The 19,442-nt window shown below is 31.8% G+C and overlaps 1 protein-coding gene across 5 annotated transcripts in view; it reads left to right on the top strand.

Annotated features, from left to right (window-relative positions):
• The window catches only part of LOC126760238 (putative mediator of RNA polymerase II transcription subunit 26), a 74,417-nt gene extending 56,659 nt beyond the window's left edge, over nt 1-17,758 (top strand). For 3 of the 5 annotated variants that reach the window (XM_050475721.1, XM_050475722.1, XM_050475719.1), the window contains exons 2-7: nt 4,990-7,416; nt 7,503-7,910; nt 7,975-8,152; nt 8,628-9,199; nt 9,266-9,514; nt 9,605-17,758. In XM_050475721.1, the coding sequence (XP_050331678.1) occupies nt 4,991-7,416; nt 7,503-7,910; nt 7,975-8,152; nt 8,628-9,199; nt 9,266-9,514; nt 9,605-10,052 (4,281 nt within the window). In that variant the 5' untranslated portion in view covers nt 4,990 and the 3' untranslated portion in view covers nt 10,053-17,758. Of the gene's footprint in view, nt 1-1,716; nt 1,738-4,989; nt 7,417-7,502; nt 7,911-7,974; nt 8,153-8,627; nt 9,200-9,265; nt 9,515-9,604 lie in introns of those variants that run through there. The other 2 variants (XM_050475720.1, XM_050475723.1) reach the window with 2 other exon arrangements.
• Nucleotides 17,759-19,442: the final 1,684 nt, after the last annotated feature.

The raw sequence follows: 19,442 nt of genomic DNA on the forward strand, positions 1-19,442 counted from the left end.
ATCACAAATTAAAAGAATAACGAAAATAAATTATAATTTTCGACAAAATGGATTTTTCTGCTTAAAATTATTGCAAATTAAAAGAAAAACGAAAGAAAATTATAATTTTTGACAAAATGGTGGGTTCTCAAAAAAGTCGTTTTTCTTTTCGGAGTAGCTTAAAAATCGAAATAATTATCAAAAATCTAATCTCTTCTGTCATAAACTGACAATTTGGATTTTCAATCCGATATTTGGGATTGGAATTTCCAAAATGATTTTGAATTCAGACTTTTGAGTTAGCAAAAAAATTAATTTAAATATTAATTCACGTGCACTTTTAATGCATTATTTGGTTTGCGACCCTTGTCTATTGTGAATGGTTTTATTTATGATTATTATTATTCGAATTATATATTTTTGTTTAACAAGTAACAGATTTTGTGAAAATTTAGTTATAATTCAATAAAATACTTTTTATAAGTATAATAATGCTCATATTAAAAGCAAATCAAGTACAGACATGTTTCGGCATGTACTTACTTATGTACATAACAGTTTTATATTTTCGTAACCTACAAAGTCAACAAATCCACTTAAGCCGCTAATATCAATAAGACCACAATATTTCCTCACAGAGCTGTATATACATACATATACACATATGTATGTATGTATATTATGTACTTTCATAATGCTTATTAGTGATTGCTAGCGTTTCAGACTTCTTTTCACGACAGGTAGCCAGCCACTTGTTCCTACAAGCTTTCGTATACTACACATACTACATATGTATGTATGTATAATACTTATAAATGTATTGGCTGCACTATGTCATCATCATTGACTTTTGAAGGTCTCCGTGCTCACTGTTATGTGTTTTTTATTGGTTTTGTGTTCTAAGTAATTAACGCACTTCATCATCACTCCACACAATTCCGCCCAAGCGTTTGCTCACGCACTCACCACTCACTCGATAATCGTAGCAATAGCACGCGTTCTAAACGCTGTCCACCGCGTCTCATTTCACAAGTCTGCGACGCTGTCTGCGCCTTATTTGTCACTGTGCTCTCTTTGCATTTGCTTATAGCTTCGGTACAGCTCTTTCACTGTTGCACGCACAGTTGGTGAAATCTGGCATGCAGCCCAAACATACCAGACCAGCGGGAGTAGAGCAGCGCAGAGCATTTCAATCAGCCTACATGGTTTAGAAAAAGCAAGAGTAGCTATAATGCTCTTAATAGGTGGGCGTAAATGTGGGCCAAAGGGTTTAAAAAGCATTGCATTATTGTCAAGCGGCGTGAGTACACGTTGTTGTTTCGGTTCGTTATACCAACACATGACATTTGACATTTAGAAAAGTGCGACGAGCATAAAGCGAAACCGCATGGGGGAGTTGTAAACGAATAATGTGTTGATAAATTAGGGGAAAATTGTAAAGAATTGCAGGCAAGTGGAAAATTACATTTTAAAAATTTATTGCTGCAGTGATAGAAATGGTATGCTATTTATTATGACACGCTGGAAGAGTTATCGGTTTTGGATTTGTACAGAAAACGGTTTGCAATAGGTTCAGTAAATTGACGAATAATGTGTGCGGACAAAACGAACTCTATAACTATCAATAATTAAGCTATTGAGTGACAGGTGCGTGTAAAAGTTACTGTAAAAATTATCCGAATAAATTTTTTAATATTTTTCATACGCGCTGCAAGGGAAAATGGCTCTCTAAAGCAAATTTTTAAACTCATAACACGGGTATGTATGTATGTATGGTATGAACATAAGGATGTGTGTATACCTTTTTGCATTCGCTGATTTATAAACAAGCTTTTGCCGCCGCAACATTTCATTTTCATTTTATTTCTTCACATTTCCATTATGTATTGTTTTCGTCAATTAGCCTATGTATCGGAATTTCTCATTTAGGAATATAAACAAAAAAAATGTTTATGCATGCGAAAAATGATTAAATGCCAACGCTTAAAAACGATGACGACGGAGACGACTTCGTTGGCGGCGTCGACACACATCGGAACGGCCTTAAAACGGCGACCGACTGCGCTGTTGTCTATCTCCGGTTTTGCAAAACGACTAGTGGCGGTCGCGGTCGCGGTCAACGTAGACGCTTTTATTAACTTTATTTTTTACCTTTAACTTGATGCAGCGCTTATGGAGCGTCAAAAGAGCGCTTTCCAATACGTATTGCTTTTATAGACGCTCGAGGCAGCTCTTCGCCCCAACATGAGCTCTTTAGTTTCTTCTCAAATTTCAGTTATACATGCTTACTTTTGCTGGGAGCATTGTATATATTTTTAGCCCGGTTTTTAGTGAATATACATACATACATACACACATAAGTGTATGCAAAGTTGCCATTGTAGTTGTAGTACAATAAAAGCTTTACCGGCTTATATGCGCTCTGACACACTTGTGTGCTCTCGCTTTTCTTGAGTTGCTCTCATTCATGTTTCGTGTTTTTGTTGTGCTCTTTTTTCCCCACTAAAGTTCAGTGGTCACATGTTTACCTTTTTTGTGTATACAACTACAACATTACCTTTCACTATAACCAACACTAACTCATTTTTGCACTATAATCTTTGGTGCTGGCACTTTCCCGCTAACAACAATTTGTTGTTTTGTTGTTACGAGTGCCAGCTAAGCATGCCGATTCGGATGTACGAGCATTCCTACATAACTTGGCGGGTACAACAATGCTCGTTTATGTTTTGAGATTGCGAAGCATACGCTTGTAAACACCTTGACGTTGCCCACTAATCTCCCATGTAAGTATGTATATATACGCATAAATGTACATGTGTGTATGTGTTATTGCTCTCGTTCACCTGCTGATTGCTCCTCTAGCTTTATTTGTGCTATTCGTTTTCTCTCTAGTAAATAATCGTAACACATATTTGATTTGATTTACAAGCATTTTTATACATTTTTGTTTACAATCAAGTAACTATAGCAACTTTTCGGCTAGCGGCATTGGCATCGGCTCTAAGCTGACGCGACGCACTATTAAATTCTACTATAGCTAGCGGCTGCATAAGCATTTGCACGAATATTGAATAGAAATTCCTTTAGTCGACTTGCAAGCGGTTACCAATAATGATGACGATTGTGTCGCGCGTATCTAGGCAATTATAAAACCAACATTCCGACGCATAAGCGCGAGTTCGTTCCTTTAAGATACAAACAATAATTTTATTATGACAACATTGCATTTTTGTTATTGTTAATTTTTGATTTAAAATTTTTTTTTTATAATTGCTGCTGATTTGTTTTTTTTATGATTTTTATTTGCGAAATTGGTTTGTCGCATTAGAGACGCAGTCAGCTCGTTAGTTTGACTTGACAGTTTATTGAATTGCTCGTAACCGTGACAATTGAAACAAGTTACACATAAAACTTGCGAAAATCAATGCTGAAATACTTGTGCGACTATTTAAGAATTCTTTCTACAATAGTGACTAGTGCAAACTAAATTTTTCTGCGTGAAATGCCAATAAGTGCAAAAATTGAGATTAAGTTGAAAGAACATGCAATGACTTGTCAAAATGGTAAACGCTGTGAAATATCTAACATGATGTTTACATCAGCATGTGCTGTGAATGACTTACAGATGCTTAACTTATGAAATTAATAATTGTGTGTAATGATGAAATTTAAATAAAATTTTTAAATGCAAAAAAATACATGCGTGTAATTAATTGCAAACAAGGAATTATCAAATAATCAATATGCAAAAAAGATAGCTGAACATGCAATAATGTGCTCAATATTTGGCTGCAAAATAGTAACTAAGCGGTAAATCTAAAAATGACAAATTGCACCGCTACCTATTGTGCCCAAATTGCATTTTACGCAGATCTTTTACTTTTCTACAAATATTTCTAAACTTAAAAAAAAAACGTGTTTACTAAACTGTGTACAAAAGAGACGCTTTCTGTTCTATACATATATGTAAATATATGTATGTATGTGCATACGAAAATACATACATACATGCATATGTATGTATTTTTATATTATTCAATATATGTACACTCACTTTGAGACGTACAAAATATCAATCTATGTACTCATGTATTGTATAACCTTGGCTTTTTATTGCACAGATATTTCGCATACTAATATTTTATTACTATTTGCTGCGCATTTAATAGCACTTTTCCTTTTTTATACAGTCTACTCATTCTATATGGCTGAATTTTGTACTAAGTCACTTTTCGCATTTTATATAACATACTTACATATGTATATGTTTTTCGTAGGTATACATAAAAAAATATATTTATTCTAATACATTCTAAGTTTTACAAAATGTGACGCCTTATATTTGAGAATAGTTTTGTTAGCTTATCTTATCTAGCAACGCATACAATGTGTATTTATCTGCTTATGGCAGCGAGAATTAAAAAAAACCGATTAAGTTCCAAAATTGTTTGTTAAAGTTGGAGAGGTGTTAAGCATATCAATGGCTAGATTTTTGTTGTTGTATTCTACTAGTTGACTTATTACGTGTTATATTATAAATGGTTAAGTCTGTATGTACATATGTATGTATGTATATAAATTGTTATATATTTTTTATATGTCGCGTAATAATTTCGTGTAGAGACATTATGACAGCTATAACAGTTTCAGCTGAAATTGTGTTTTTTCGTGCAATTACCCGATTATTTATGGAAAACATAAGTTTTCTTATTGGTTGCGGTTAAAAATAATCATGTGTGCTAGGGTTGCAAGTATGGCTTTTAAAAATAATTCTTTTAAATTATTTTTGTTTGTAATCCCGAAAATTTTAATTAAAATAAATTTCAAAAATTAATTTTTAAATTTATAATCGAAAATCAAATTTTTAATGCAATATTGTTTAATCAAAAAACTTGCAACACTAAATAAATATAATTAGTGTAACCTGTCAATTTAAGCAGAAATTTTAAAAATTTTCATATTTTTTGAAAATTTTGCTAACTTCTGTTGTTCTCTCGTTTTTTGCAGAATGTCGCCGGATAATCCTACACAGATTTTAACCACACATGATTTGACCAGCTTACGCACCCTACAGCGTGTGATCAACACCAACAATAACAATACAGCTGTTGACGACAACGCCAATTATAACAGCCACGGTCACAACAACAACAACAACACTACTCGCAATCACAATTTCAATCTCGGCCACAATAGCAATATCATCACAAACGGCATACATAATCATCACAACAACAGTAACGGCAACGCCAGTGGCGGTAATCTTGTCTTCTCCACCATCCCACTCGACGGCCACGCCCTGTTCATCCAACCTTCGCACCTGTTGCCCGCGAACGCTGCCGCTTCGCTCACCAGTAAGGGTTTGCAACAGGCTACGCAAACGCGCGGCCTGGTCACAGCAGCAACAAATGGTTTACGCACCGTTAATAGCATTAACCATAGCAACATTAGTCCCGCCGTCAGCAACGCTACCAGCTTTATCAGCAGCAGTAGCAACAGCAGCAGCAGCACCAACAACAACAACAACAGTAATAATAGTTTAAATAGTTTTCTTGCCAAAGCAACCATACTGAGCGCAAACCTCAGTAACGGTAAAGCAGGCGGTAAAATCTTCAGCACCGGTGGCACAACTTTCAGCAGCAACACTAATAACATGCCCACCACATCCAAATATGTTTTATTACAGCCCAATGGTAATGGACAGTTTACCACCTACGAAGGTCCAACGCCAGCGGCGGCAGCAGCCGCAGCAGCAAACGGCAATGTGGCAGCGCCCAGCGTGGGCAACATAGTGTTGCTTGCCACCGAACCGATGGACTTGAATGGTAGTGCCGCGGTGAGTGGAGATGCCACTGCTGTTGGGCGTGTCATTGCCACAACAACTAGCGTTACGGGTGATAATGATGAGGAGCTACGATCATTAGCGTGGCTGAATGACAGCAATTTGATTAAAGGCATAGTGACTACGAGTTCGGCGGGTGGTGCCGCCGGCGCCAATGTAAAGCGGGGTGGAGCAGCGAATAGCGGCAATATTTGCATAGTGAGCGCTAGCAATGCGCATGAGCTGATCGAGGAGCTGCCACATCATGTGGGCAGCGAAGAGGTGACCACCACCACGCCCAGTGGCAATGTCAGCACTACAAGTGCTGGCATAAGCAATAATACTAATAATACCAACAACAACATCACTACACCAACTGAGCTGAAAGCCAGCACACAAATAACAGCGCTTAGCGTTGGGGATCTGCAGCAACTCAAGCGTTTCGGCAATATAATCACAAGTGGTACACCGATCACTTTGCTGCCACAGCACGACGGCACGGCTGCTGCTGCGGGTGGTAGAAAAGATGAGCCGGCACACATTTTCGGCAATATTAGCGGCATTAGCGCCACGACTACGGTGCATATGGGACCGAGCGGTACCACCACCGTTGTCGAGTACAAATCGAACGGTAATATACCGACACTACAGCCGAGACAACTACTTAGTGCTGCCGGTGTTGGCAATGTCAGCAGTGGCACCACTATAACGCCGACCAATTTAAGCAGCAGCAACAACAATAGTGCAAATAATAACAGCAATAATATAAATTCTAGCAACTATGTGCCTTCTTCACCTTCTTCGACTCACAGCACCCATTCAATTGTAGCCAGCACACCCGCCTCCGCCGCTGCTTCAAATCCTACCGCACTATCTGTTTCTTATTCGACGGCGCCATCCACTCAGTTGAGCGTTGCCGGCGCCAATAACGGTACGACAGTGCTTAGCCTGTCGAAGCAATTGACAACGCTGCCGGGCGGTGTTGTTACGGTTACCAATGGCAACGGCACGACTAACACAATTTATCAAGGACAACAACAGCAGCAGCAAAAGCAACAAACTGTCGCTAGTAACAACAACACAAGCAGCGGTAGCAGCGCCTCCAGCACCACACACCACCCGCACAAGAAATATTTGCGCGAAAAGATGAACGTACTGGATCATGGCGGTGGTGGTAGCAGTAGTGGTGGCGGTGGTGGTGTTATCACCAACACAACTGCCAACAATGTCAACAGCACCAATGGCGCTGTTAATGCCGCAACTTCTAACATAACCGTAGTTGCTTCGCCAGCTTCTTCGAGCAGTTCGTTTTCCTCGTCCGTCTCAGTGTCATCCAATTCATCGTCCACGGCCGCCGTTAACGGTGGTAATAGTCCAGTTTCTAAGTCATTCTATGCTGGCCCGGCCAACAACAGTCACAACACCAGTGCTGTTAACGGCAGCAGCAGCAGTAGCGGTGCCATAAACTACTCCAGCACGGCGAATACGACGCCGACAGTGATGCTGGGCAGTGTGTCAGCAGTCGCCACAAATAGCGTGCACACGATCACCAGCTCGCCAGTGGCAGCGGGTGTGCCGCCCACATACGCCATAATGCAGTACCAAAGTGTGGCGTAAGTATCAAATATATAAGTATTTATTTATTATTTTTTCTTTGCATTTTGAAATAATTGTTAATAAATTACTTGTTTACCTACAGTTCCTCCCCAAGCATGTCGTCGCCAGAACCAAATAATTCCAAAGAAATGTATCCACTTATTGCACCTCAGTTACAGCAACAACGCAACTCGATGCGTTCACCCACCTCCTATTCCAGCTATGATAATGACTCTTTGAAAGATTTCGAAATATCCACCAATGGCTCAAGCGGCTTGAGCCGCAACAATACCAGTACACCACAACATCAAATGCACCAGTCCACGCAATCGCAGCAACTGTCGTCTTCAGGTTCATCGGCATCCTCGAAGAATAGCCATAACGGCAGCACTGGAGGCGGTGGTGGGTTAAATGCCAACAGTGCCGTCACACCGCAAAAGCAAAAGCATCCGAACAATGTGCCGTACGATCCGTTTGTGCACACACACAACAAACCGCCCTACAGTTTTAGGTGAGTTATAGAAAGGAAAAGATTATAAGTAGTAATTTATAATTTTTATTTTTTGACTTTTTAGTTCCTTAATATTCATGGCCATTGAAGGCTCAAACGAGAAAGCTTTGCCCGTTAAAGAGATCTATGCTTGGATCATGCAGCATTTTCCGTATTTCAAGACGGCGCCAGCCGGTTGGAAGAACAGTGTACGTCACAATTTGTCCTTGAACAAGAGTTTTGTGAAAGTGGAGAAAGCGCCGGTGAGTTTTCCAGAATATATTTTATTATTTTTATATTCCGAACAGGATAAATTAAGTTTGCCAATAAGTTTGTAACACCTAGAAAGAAACGTCGAAAGAAAACCTATAAATCATATATCTAATTGATCAGTCTGACGAGCTGAGCTGATTTTGGCATGTCTGTCTGTATATGCACGAAGTGCCTAAGTTTGTAAGATATCGATCTGAGACGTCATTTTCTCCCCAAGAAGCTATTCATTTGACGAAACCGCTGATATCGGACCACCATAGCTAGTTGCCATACAAACTGACCGCTCAAAATCTAGATAATTTTTTATACTCTTTTTTGCTACAAGAAATACACCTGTGAAGGTTATTATAGCTTCGTTGCAGGCGAAATTTACGTATTTACTTGTATAATATACATATAGTGTTCAATATGCTATAAAAAACGAATTTATAATAAATATCTCATTTCATTGCATTTCTTTCGTAGAATATGGGCAAAGGCTCGCTTTGGCGCGTGGAACCGCAACAAAGACAAAATCTCATACAAGCGCTAAATCGCTCGCCATTCTTCCCCAACTCGGCCGTCGATAAGTCGGCATCGCTCAAGAGCCCTGGCGGCAATGACTCACTGGTTGGCTACGACACAGTCGACAGTGTGGGCAGCAGCGGTGGCGGTGCCTGCAGTCCAGCGCCTAAATCAAACATAAATCCGCGTATTGATCCGCGACTGTATCCTAAATTGTCAAAAGTCATTGGTGGGCAGGATGTGCCCGACGAAGACACTCCGTCCGACTATAGTACAACAAATCATAATAACAATTTGAATAATCACAATAGCAGCAGCAACAACAAATATAACACTTATAATAGCCCACCAGTGCAGCAGAATGGTGTCAGTGGCGGTAGCACTTCTATATTGGGTCCTTTTAGCAGCTACGAAAGTATCGAGCGCTTGGCACGCGACTGCGGCGCTGATAGCATAGACGATGTAAACGCTGCAACGGCAATGTTGGCGTTGAAACATGGCCCTAAGGTGTTTGCAGAGACCTTCCAGAATGGGTAAGTTGTGTGCGCCCGTTACAATGTTGGAACTATTAAAATATATATTTTTGCTTTCGTGTGTAGTGCGCCCGTTATAACATCATCACCAAGTGAGGATCACACCTACTCTGCTGGTGGCGCTGCAGGCGGTGGCACTGGTGTCAACAGCGGTTCAACAACACCAGTAGCCAATAGCAATGTGGCACCATTAGCCTTGAATGGCAATACACAGTATGCCGTTAATGGTGCACAGCAGCAGCAAAATGGTTGCAATGTCGATAATCAAAGCAATTACACTTCCTCCGATGCGGCATACGAGAGCAGCGAAGATAAGTAAGTGTTGATGGACAAGATGAAGCACTATTTCTAGCAACTCTTATTTAATATATTATGGTTTTCCTCATTCCACGTTTTTTTTTGCAGCAATAACATCACGCCCGAAGAGCTGGAGGATCAACGGCGTCAACGTGAGGGCGTCGATGCATTGCTCTCGCTTTCACGTTCCTCCGTTGTCGAATCGCCAACAAAGCGACCGTCATCGACCAGCGTCGAAGAAGAACACCTAACCGCCTGCCTTGAAAACAACAAAGTCAACAACAACAATAATAATAGTCATTTCACCAATGGCAACGGTAAAATGGCATTACTTACCAGTGCGGTCGCCTACAGTCAACAACAGCAACATCATTTGTACGAGGACAGCAGCAGCTTTCATTCGCCCAGCTATTATGGCACGGCACACAGTGGACCACACCAATTGCATCACCATCTCGGCTTAGCCGGTGGCAGTGCACAGCGTAAAATCAAACCCTTGCGTAGTCTGCGCACAAAAATCAAGCGCAAAGCGCCATGGATGAGCAAGGCACGGTGAGCGACAGCTTTTGTGTGTAAGTGGAAAAATGTAAAGAAATAAGTAGTGCAGGAGTTGGGGGGGTTGTGAGGGCAAAGAATGAGTTTATGCTGGGCATATAAAGACTATACATAAAATTATGTATGAAATTTTAAAAATTTACAAACAGTGCATATATTTAGGCTTTGTGAAAAAACTACAAAATAATTTAAGTGTTATACGTAAGCAACAAAAAGGCGAAGATAAGAAGAGCAATGCGTTTAACGTTCTGATGGCCCTTAAGTTCAATTTGAGTAGAATTTGTTTGATTTTCTCAATTGATTAAGACTATTATCAATGACTGCTTTTTTACTTTAAAATTTGCTTGGGTAACAAAAATGAAATTAAAGAAATATTTTTTTTTCTAACTGCATAAATAAAGTGCAACAATATGTACTAAAATTCCGAAACATTAAAAGGGCAACACGTTTCAAAAGCCACAAATATTCAGTAACTAATTTTAAGCAAATTTTTAGTAGATAGCCGATTGCACCGTCCTGACTTGCAGCCTTAGGCACACACACATACACATACCAGTTAATTTATCTTCAAACTAAGCCCCAACTCTACTTCACATTTTTATTTCCTAGTTACAAGCCAAGTGAAAAATTCTAACTGATTAAAAAAAAACGTTAATGACCAATGCAAATACATACTTTTTGGCGTTTGCCAAGTAAAGTTTTACGAAAATGTGAAAAAACATAAATATATGTTTTTCAGACTGCGAAATAATTCGTTAGGTAGGCGGTAATGCTTACAATTAAAATGATTTGTGTTCGACGACGCCTATTAAATTCAATTCAGCGCTTGCAACAGTAAATTTTATTTAAAACTTACTACTTTTACGTTAATAATTTCGAATTTCAAACAACATCTTTAGTACGCTTACAAAACTTGCATTGAACGTAGCACCACTCGTGCTGAATATAAGTGAAAATACAGAAAAAATTTAATACTCGCGCGCTTAATATCAATTAAAATGGCGAAAATGTTAGTAAAATATTACACAGCGTGCCGAATAACAATTAATACGCTTAACGTATTAATAAATGTGGTACATACATATGCTAAAATCATTGCTAAGCGCTTTAGAGTACGGGATAATTTAATTTAATATTAATTTATTATAAAGCGCGCTGAATATTAGTTAACATAACAGAACTTGCTTTCAACGTTATACCAAGTGCGTTAGTTAAGTTGACACTACTGTTAAATGTTTTGTTGGCATGCTGGAAATGCTAACAATTTATCATTAGGCGCGCTGTATTTAAATGAATGTTTTCAAATAATGTTTTGTTTTATAAATTATGTGATTTAAAAAAAGTTTATTGTGGCAGAAATGTCATTAACGTCCGCTAAACTTGCTGAAAATTGCAAACAAGTTTTCATGTAGTGCGCTGAATACCTTTTCTTTGCATAAAAAATGTAAGCAATACAATAATCATGATTATTACCTTTAAAGCCTTTTAAAGGAGTTTGAAATATTTTTTTTTTGCACCGCGCTGAATACCATTTCATTGCACCAAAGTTGTAAGCACTTACTGTTTCTATAATTGTGTGTATTTCGCTTTCTGAATTACCTTTAAAGTCTTCTAATATCTTTAAATTAGTTAGTATTTATTTATAAGTTACTCTGCTTCCAATTTTAAAATGTTATCTCTTTTTCTGATTTCTTAAAGAAATTGCAATGTTTTATGCCAAACCATAGTTTTATGCAAAGTGCTACGCGAGTTGTTTTTTCGCACGCTAAAAATAATTATTCTAATAATATTAAAATAAAAAAGAATCGCAAATTTGTTTGTTGAAAATTTTTCAATAAATAATTTTGCATTTTATAAATAGCTTTTAAAAAGCTCATACGAAACATTTTAAGTTTCGAGTTTAATTTTATTGTATTTAGTTTAAAAAGCAAAAACAAAAAGTGTAACGTTTAATAAGAAAAAGTAGCAAAAGAAACTAGCAAATCAAAAACACAAAAATATTTAAGTGCATATTAAAGTTTAGCATTTAAGTTAGAAGGTATAGATACTAAACAAAATAAGTATGTTATGAAAGGCGAGCAAAATGCAACTTTAAAACGCAAAATAAATTCACTTCAAGTACCTTTTTAGCAAAAAGAATATAATATAAAATAATTAACTAATTGCAAGTATAAAAAATATTGATTGCTCAGTTTGTAGCGGCTGAGTTGAGTTAAAAAAAAAATAATTATAAATTAAATATTTTTTAATTGAAAGCTTTATGCCGCCTTTTAATTACCAATTTAATTGTTTACTATTACACTAATTGTTTATAGCGTATGAAAGTGAAAAGTGCAGCAAATCAAAATATCAAAACCAAAACAAAAAATGTGAAAAAACAATTGAAAACAAAGTAACGGAAGAAAGTGTAGCAAAAGCAGCAAACTGTTAAACAAAAGCAAATGTTAAAAGTGAATATTATTTGTTAGAGCGTTACTAAGCGAGTGCGTGCGTTTGTAAGCGTTGCAACTACAACTACAATTTACTTAAGCCTATAGACAAAACAGTAGTCTTAAAGATTATATACATATATACATGCTTACATATTAATATAGAGAAATATGTTAAGTGATCATAAATGATAAGTGGTCATCAATGATAAATGGCAATATTAATTGTACGTTAATAATAAAACTAGCATAATATATATAAAACACAAATACATATATACATACACACTTATATACACATACATACCATATAAGCATACACACAAACACAATCCAATTTTAGACAACTATACGAAACTAGTGTATAATGACGCCTAAACACCTAAATGTAGGCAATAAAAATGTTGAGTTTTTACTGTATACAAAACACTTACTACAAACATACATATGTACATTGTACATGGTGTGTAATGCTATATAAGACAAACTAACAAACTTAATGATATCAAATGTGTGCAAAAAGTAACAAGCTATCACATACATACATATATACATACTTAAGTATGTATGAAAGCAAGAATGTCAAAAGTTGTAAATAATTACCAAATGAGTCTACCGTAGACAACTGTAAATGCTATGTATGTGTAAAGTTGTAAAAAAGCCGGACAATCCAAAAAGATAAAAAAATGTTTGAAAAAAAAAACAGAAAAAATTATGAAAAACCACGAGTTCTTATACAAATTGATAGCGAAAAGCAGCCGCTTATTCCACGTGCTATTTCAAAATTAATCTTAAAAATTGAAAAACAAAAAAAAAAAACAAAAGAAAAACATTGAAAATTCTAAAAACCAAAACCCAACTATCAACACTCAATGTGTTAAGGCGCCAACGCTCGCAATTGGTTGGACTTGCTGGTATATTTTATAAATGTAGTGAATCAGCAGTGGACTTACTGACCTAATATATAGATTTAGTAAATCAATTTATACTTTTAGTTCAATAAAATTGTTTTTTGAAAAAAAAAAAATTACACAATTTATGTTTTTTTTTACAGAAATTATATATTTCTTTTTTACTAAAACATTACTGTGTGAAAATGTAACATTTGAATATGTGTGAATCTGTTCTATAATCGTTTGCTGCTTAATGTATGTACATAAATATGTATGTAATTATGTAAACATGCTAAAATTTGTAACGTTTTTGAAGTTGTTAAAACGTGTTTAAAATGTGCTTACAAATATTTTGAAACTTTTTTTTAATTTTTCGAAAATTTCAAAAATTTTGAAAGTGCAAGTAGTGTCACGAAAATGAGTTTTAACGCAATCGTCCGCAATTCAGCGCGCGCTGAATGAGCTTAAAAAAGTTGAAAATGTAGTTATACAATATATGTACATATATGTATATATGGTATTGTCGTGGACTTACAATTGTATGATTTCTCACCAAAAATAGCAGAAAGTGCAAGTAGTGACCGGCAACGTCAAGAAAATGAGTTCTAACGCAATTGGTTCACTGTTTAAAATGTAGTTACACAAGTTCGCGTAAGATGTACAGCATTTTTGAGGAATTCAAGTGATTAAAATATTATCGATAATAAGATAAAGTAGAAAAAACGTTTTCATTGCTGTTTATGGTAATAATTGCTCACATAAAGTTTGCGTTAGAAGCGGTTGTTAAAGTGTGTCTTAAATTTCAAGCAAATTTTTCTAAACCTTCGATAACAATATTATACAAATTGCGGTAAAATTCTTTATTTAATGAAAATAGATCTAATTTTTTATTTCGATTTCCATTTCTACATTCGAGCACAGCGCCTTAACCTAAACATGTACTACTACAAAACAACAATTCTTAAGCCTACTCAATTAAGCCTTACTTAAATTTAGTGCTACTCTAAATATTTGATTTTCATTTTTATACACAAAAGTGAATATACATACATATGTATGTAGTTATATATGTACAATAAAAACATGTTTTTTATAATTAAGACTTAGATAAAGATTTTATTTTAACGGTAAACCGAAAAAACATCAAATATTTAAGGCCTACTAAAGAAAAACTGCATGGTTGCATAATAATTTTAGAATTGAATTAGTTTTCGTAAGCGTTGCCAAAACTTTTTGAAACTTTTCTATGAAAAATTTGCCACAAACTTATTTTAAAGAAAATCAATGTATTTTTTAAGTGTTATAACTTTGTGTACAAGTTTAACAAATGAAAGCTTTTGCCACAAATGAAATTTCAACTCTTAAATCCCTGCAACCATGCCAGCGAATACTTACGTGTATGTATGTATATTTTTTAAACTTAAGGTGATGATCTTAAAATTCAACCACAAAATACTTATTTTGTAACTTTACCAACACTTAATGATAAAAAAATTCAAAACTTTATAAGAAAATTTGAGAATCTAAATGGAAAATTCTGAACTAAAGGAAAGTGCCTATATACATATTTATGTCATTATTATTAATTAAAATTATATTATATTGTGAAATAACTCAACTTTAAATGAAATGCAAATGCAACAACAACATAAAACCCAAAACAATTTATACATACTTACGTACATACATACCTACAACATTAATATACATATATATTTAAATAATATTATTCTACATACAATTTCAATTGCAAATTGAAACAAACAAACAAACATACATACATACCTATTTCATACAAATTTATGTAAGCGATCAATTTAAGCGTTTTAGTAATATTAAATGTTTATGTCGATAAATATTTTCGGACAATTGAAAAATTAATATGAAACAATTAAACTATAAATCGTAAAGAAACAAAAAAAGAAATTTGCTAAACTTAGCGCACCAAAAACAACAACATAAAAACATTGGTAATTTTGGCATGTAGCGCAATGCGTAAACTTAGTATGAGAAATACGAAACAATTTAAATTTCGAAACGCAAATAACAGTAGTTTGATAGCAAGTAAATTAAATGGCAAAAAAATGACATACTTATATACAAATGAAATGAGTGTAAACAGACAGTCCACTGAAATGTTAGAAGAGTTGAAACAAAAAGTTATCCTGTCTTATCAATATTTATTCTTTGTGAAAGAAGCAAATGAAAGTGCAAAGCCCATAATTTTTAATAATTAGTAAAAGTTTATGAAAAATATGCCACGCTTTATACTTCCACACACATTTCTGTCATTTATTTGGTGTTACCAATTGGTAAAAGCCTTTGTTTTTATGTGTTAAAGAAATTGTTATTGTTAAACCTGTGAAATTCTGCGCTATTGGATTTTTAATTTTTGAACCCAAATAATTTTTACGTCTTAAACGAATTTCTACACTCATAAATTATTATTCTTTCGCTTCTCTGCAAATATTGTAATTTTAGTGTAAATTGAAATATTTATTAGTTTTTTTAATGTCAAAAAATTCTTAAAATATTCATTATGGCTATTAAGTATTTGCAAAAGTTTGAATTGTTTCTAATTTCTTAAAACTTTTTTAATTACTTTGTTTTAAAATCAAAATTTTTTTCATTCAATTTTTTATCAAATTTTTGGTATTTTCTTTTTAATTTTGTTTAATTTTGTTTAATTTTCTTTTTAATTTTTTTTAGTTTGTTGTTTTTGATTACTTTTTTTTATTTTTTAAGTTTTTTCGTACTTAATTAATTTATTTTTTATGTGTTCTTATTTTTTTTTATATTTTGTTTACATAGTTTTTTGTTTTAATAAGTGACCTCTTTAATTAAAAAAAAACAGGTTTTCCAAATCAAATTTAAAAAATATCATCTGCTACTTGCCTATATCAAAATCTTTATGTAAGAAAACGCCATGAATTTGTAATTGAATTTCCAAAAAAAAAAATCCAAACGTATCCAAATAGTAAGCGAGCTATGTAACTAGAACTATGACTAAAAATGGTTTCCTAATGCTAATGAATATTATCAGGACCGACCGAACTTCAGTAATACAAAACAAAAAAAAAACTATTTAAAGAAATATTTAAAAATAATTATAATATAAAAAGAAAAGTGAAATGCCAGGCTTTCATAACATAATGCTAATAACTACAATAGAAAATACACAAAATGCAAACAAATAAGCAAAGAAACATACCAACAATTCCCTTTGAGTACACTTGAGAACGTATCAGCATATAATATTAAACTAATAAAACAAATTTAAAAGTAGTTGATAAAAATTATGCTACTCTGAAAATAAAAAAGTATAACTGCAAGAATTTGCTAAAGATTTGTAAAGATTTATAGCTAAAAGTTTAATCATGACTGAGTAAAGTAATATATACATATATAAATATATGTGTGAAAGAATCAAAGAATGAATCAAAAGATCGGAGAATTATCAGAATTAAGCAAATATTTAACTTAGCAAAACTGTATTTAATTAAAAGAAACGTAATTATTTCAAAAGCCAATAAAATGCAGCAGCTTTAAAGATATTCCAAGCTTTCATACACAAAAAGTTATTATAACAATTGAATTGTGTTAACGCTGCTTATATCAAAATTTATTGAAACAATTTATTTTCTGTGCAACTGTTGCTCAATATTAAAAGCTATGAATTTGCTATATTATTTGCATTAGCAGTTATTAAAAACAAGAAAATTGTTAAATAAACGAAAAAGTTATTAATTCGAATGTAAACAGTTATCGATTTAAAAGAAATATCGATATGGAAATGCCTGCTTGCTATGGCACAATAGCAATCAGCTGCTTAAATGTAAATAAAGCCATGTGCTCAGTTAAAATTATAGTCAAGCAAAAGTTTAGCTAACCACTCTTACGATTTTAAATATTTTTTTGTTTATTTAATGAATTATTATATTTAAGAGGTGAAGCAGTGATGCAGAAGGTATAAACCTGAGAAGCAAAGAAAACACCACACAAATGTAAGCGAATGTATGTAAGTTAGGAGCCCGCCAATCTCCATGGCAGAGTATAGGACTCGTAATGAAAATGGAAAACCAAAATAAATGGCTAGAAATGTAATAAGTATAAAATAATAATGTAAACAAATGATACTGAAAATTAGCGAAAATTATAAATTTATTAAACAAAAGAAAAAACACAAAAACTTAGCAAATGACAGAAAAGTAGGTATAAAAAATATTAAAAAACAAAAAGAATAATAAACACGTAAAAAAGTATAAGGATAAGTATAAGGAAAAAATATCACAGATATTTTTAGTGCAATATATAAATATATATACATACATATATATATATATGAAAAAAACTATATTATATTATATTTGAGAAATTTAAAATAATTATATATACAAACAAACAAATAAAGAAACAAAAATATATACTTACTAAATAGCGAGCTATGAGATAATACGGATCTAAAAACAAAACTAAAATAAAGAGACAAAGTTGAAAAATCACTTTAAAAATAAAATAAAAAATTGTTTTACTTTGGAATTTAAGGTAAGTATTGGTAGGAATTTATTTCAGCTTTAATTTGCCACCTGTTTTATAAAAATCGGTTACATAATGCAAAAGTTATGAATGTCAGTCAATTACATCAATAAATTTTCATAAAAAAAAAATTTTCTAAAAAAAAAAAAAAAAAAAATTTCATAAAAAAAAATTTTATAAAAAAAAATTTATAAAAAAAAAAATTTATAAAAAAAATTTATAAAAAAAATTTATAAAAAGAAATTTTTTAAAATTTTATAAAAAAAATTTTATAAAAAAAATTTTATAAAAAAAAAATTTATAAAAAAAAATTTTAAAAATTTTATAAAAAAAATTTTCATAAAAAAAAATTTTCAAAAAAAAATTTTATAAAAAAATTTTATAAAAAAATTTTATAAAAAAAAATTTTATAAAAAAATTTTTTTTAAAAAATTTCATAAAAAAAATTTTTATAAAAATTTTAAATGAAAAAAAAATTTTCAAAAAATTTTTTTTTTTTTTATAAAATTTTTTTTACAAAATTTTTTTTATAAAATTTTTAAAATTTTTTTTTTATAAAATTTTTAAAAAATTTTTTTATAAAATTTTTTTTTTTATTTAAAATTTTTTTTAATAAAAAATTTTTAATATTTTTTTTTTTTAAATTTTTTTTTTATAAAATTTTTTTAAAAATTTTTTTTTAAAATTTTTTGTAAAAATTTTTTTTATAAGTGTTTTTTTATAAATTTTTTTTTACAAAATTTTTTTTTAAAAAAATTTTTTTAAAATTTTTTTATGAAAATTTTTTATTTTTAAAATTTATTTTTATTAATTTTTTAAAATTTTTTTTTTATTTTTTTATAAAATTTTTTTAAAAATTTTTTTAAAAAAAATTTTTTTTAAAACTTTTTTTGAAAAAAATTTTTTTTAAAAGTTTTTTTTATTTTATAAAATTTTTAAAAAATTTTTTTTATAAAATTTTTTTATGAAATTTGTTTTTTTATAAAATTTTTTAATGAATTTTTTTTTAAATTTTTTTTTTAGAAAATTTTGTTATAAAGTTTTTATTTTATAAAATTTATTTTATAATTTTTTTTTTATAAAATTTTTTTATGAAAATTTATTTTTCATAAAATTAAAAAAAAAATATTTTTTGTGAAATTTTTTTATAAAATTTTTTTATAAATTTTTTTTATAAAATTTTTCTTTATAAAATTTTTTTCAGAAAAAGGTAATTTAAAAAAATTTATTGAAAATAAAAGAAAATTTAAAAATATTTTTATAAAATATTTTTTTAAAAATAGTTAAAATTTAAGGTAAGTAGGAATTTATTTATTGAAAAAATTTTTTTAAAAAAATTTTTATTGAAAAAAAGTAAATTTAAAAATATTTTTATAAAAGAAATTTTATAAAAAAATATTTTATTAAAAATAGATCAAATTTAAGGTAAGTACATAAGTAGGAATTTATTTATTGAAAAAGTTTTTATTAAAAAATTTTTATTGAAAAAAAGTAAATTTAAAAATATTTTTATAAAAGAAATTTTATAAAAAA

This window comes from Bactrocera neohumeralis, chromosome 5 (genome assembly GCF_024586455.1).
Source record: "Bactrocera neohumeralis isolate Rockhampton chromosome 5, APGP_CSIRO_Bneo_wtdbg2-racon-allhic-juicebox.fasta_v2, whole genome shotgun sequence".
Classification (NCBI taxonomy): domain Eukaryota; kingdom Metazoa; phylum Arthropoda; class Insecta; order Diptera; family Tephritidae; genus Bactrocera; species Bactrocera neohumeralis.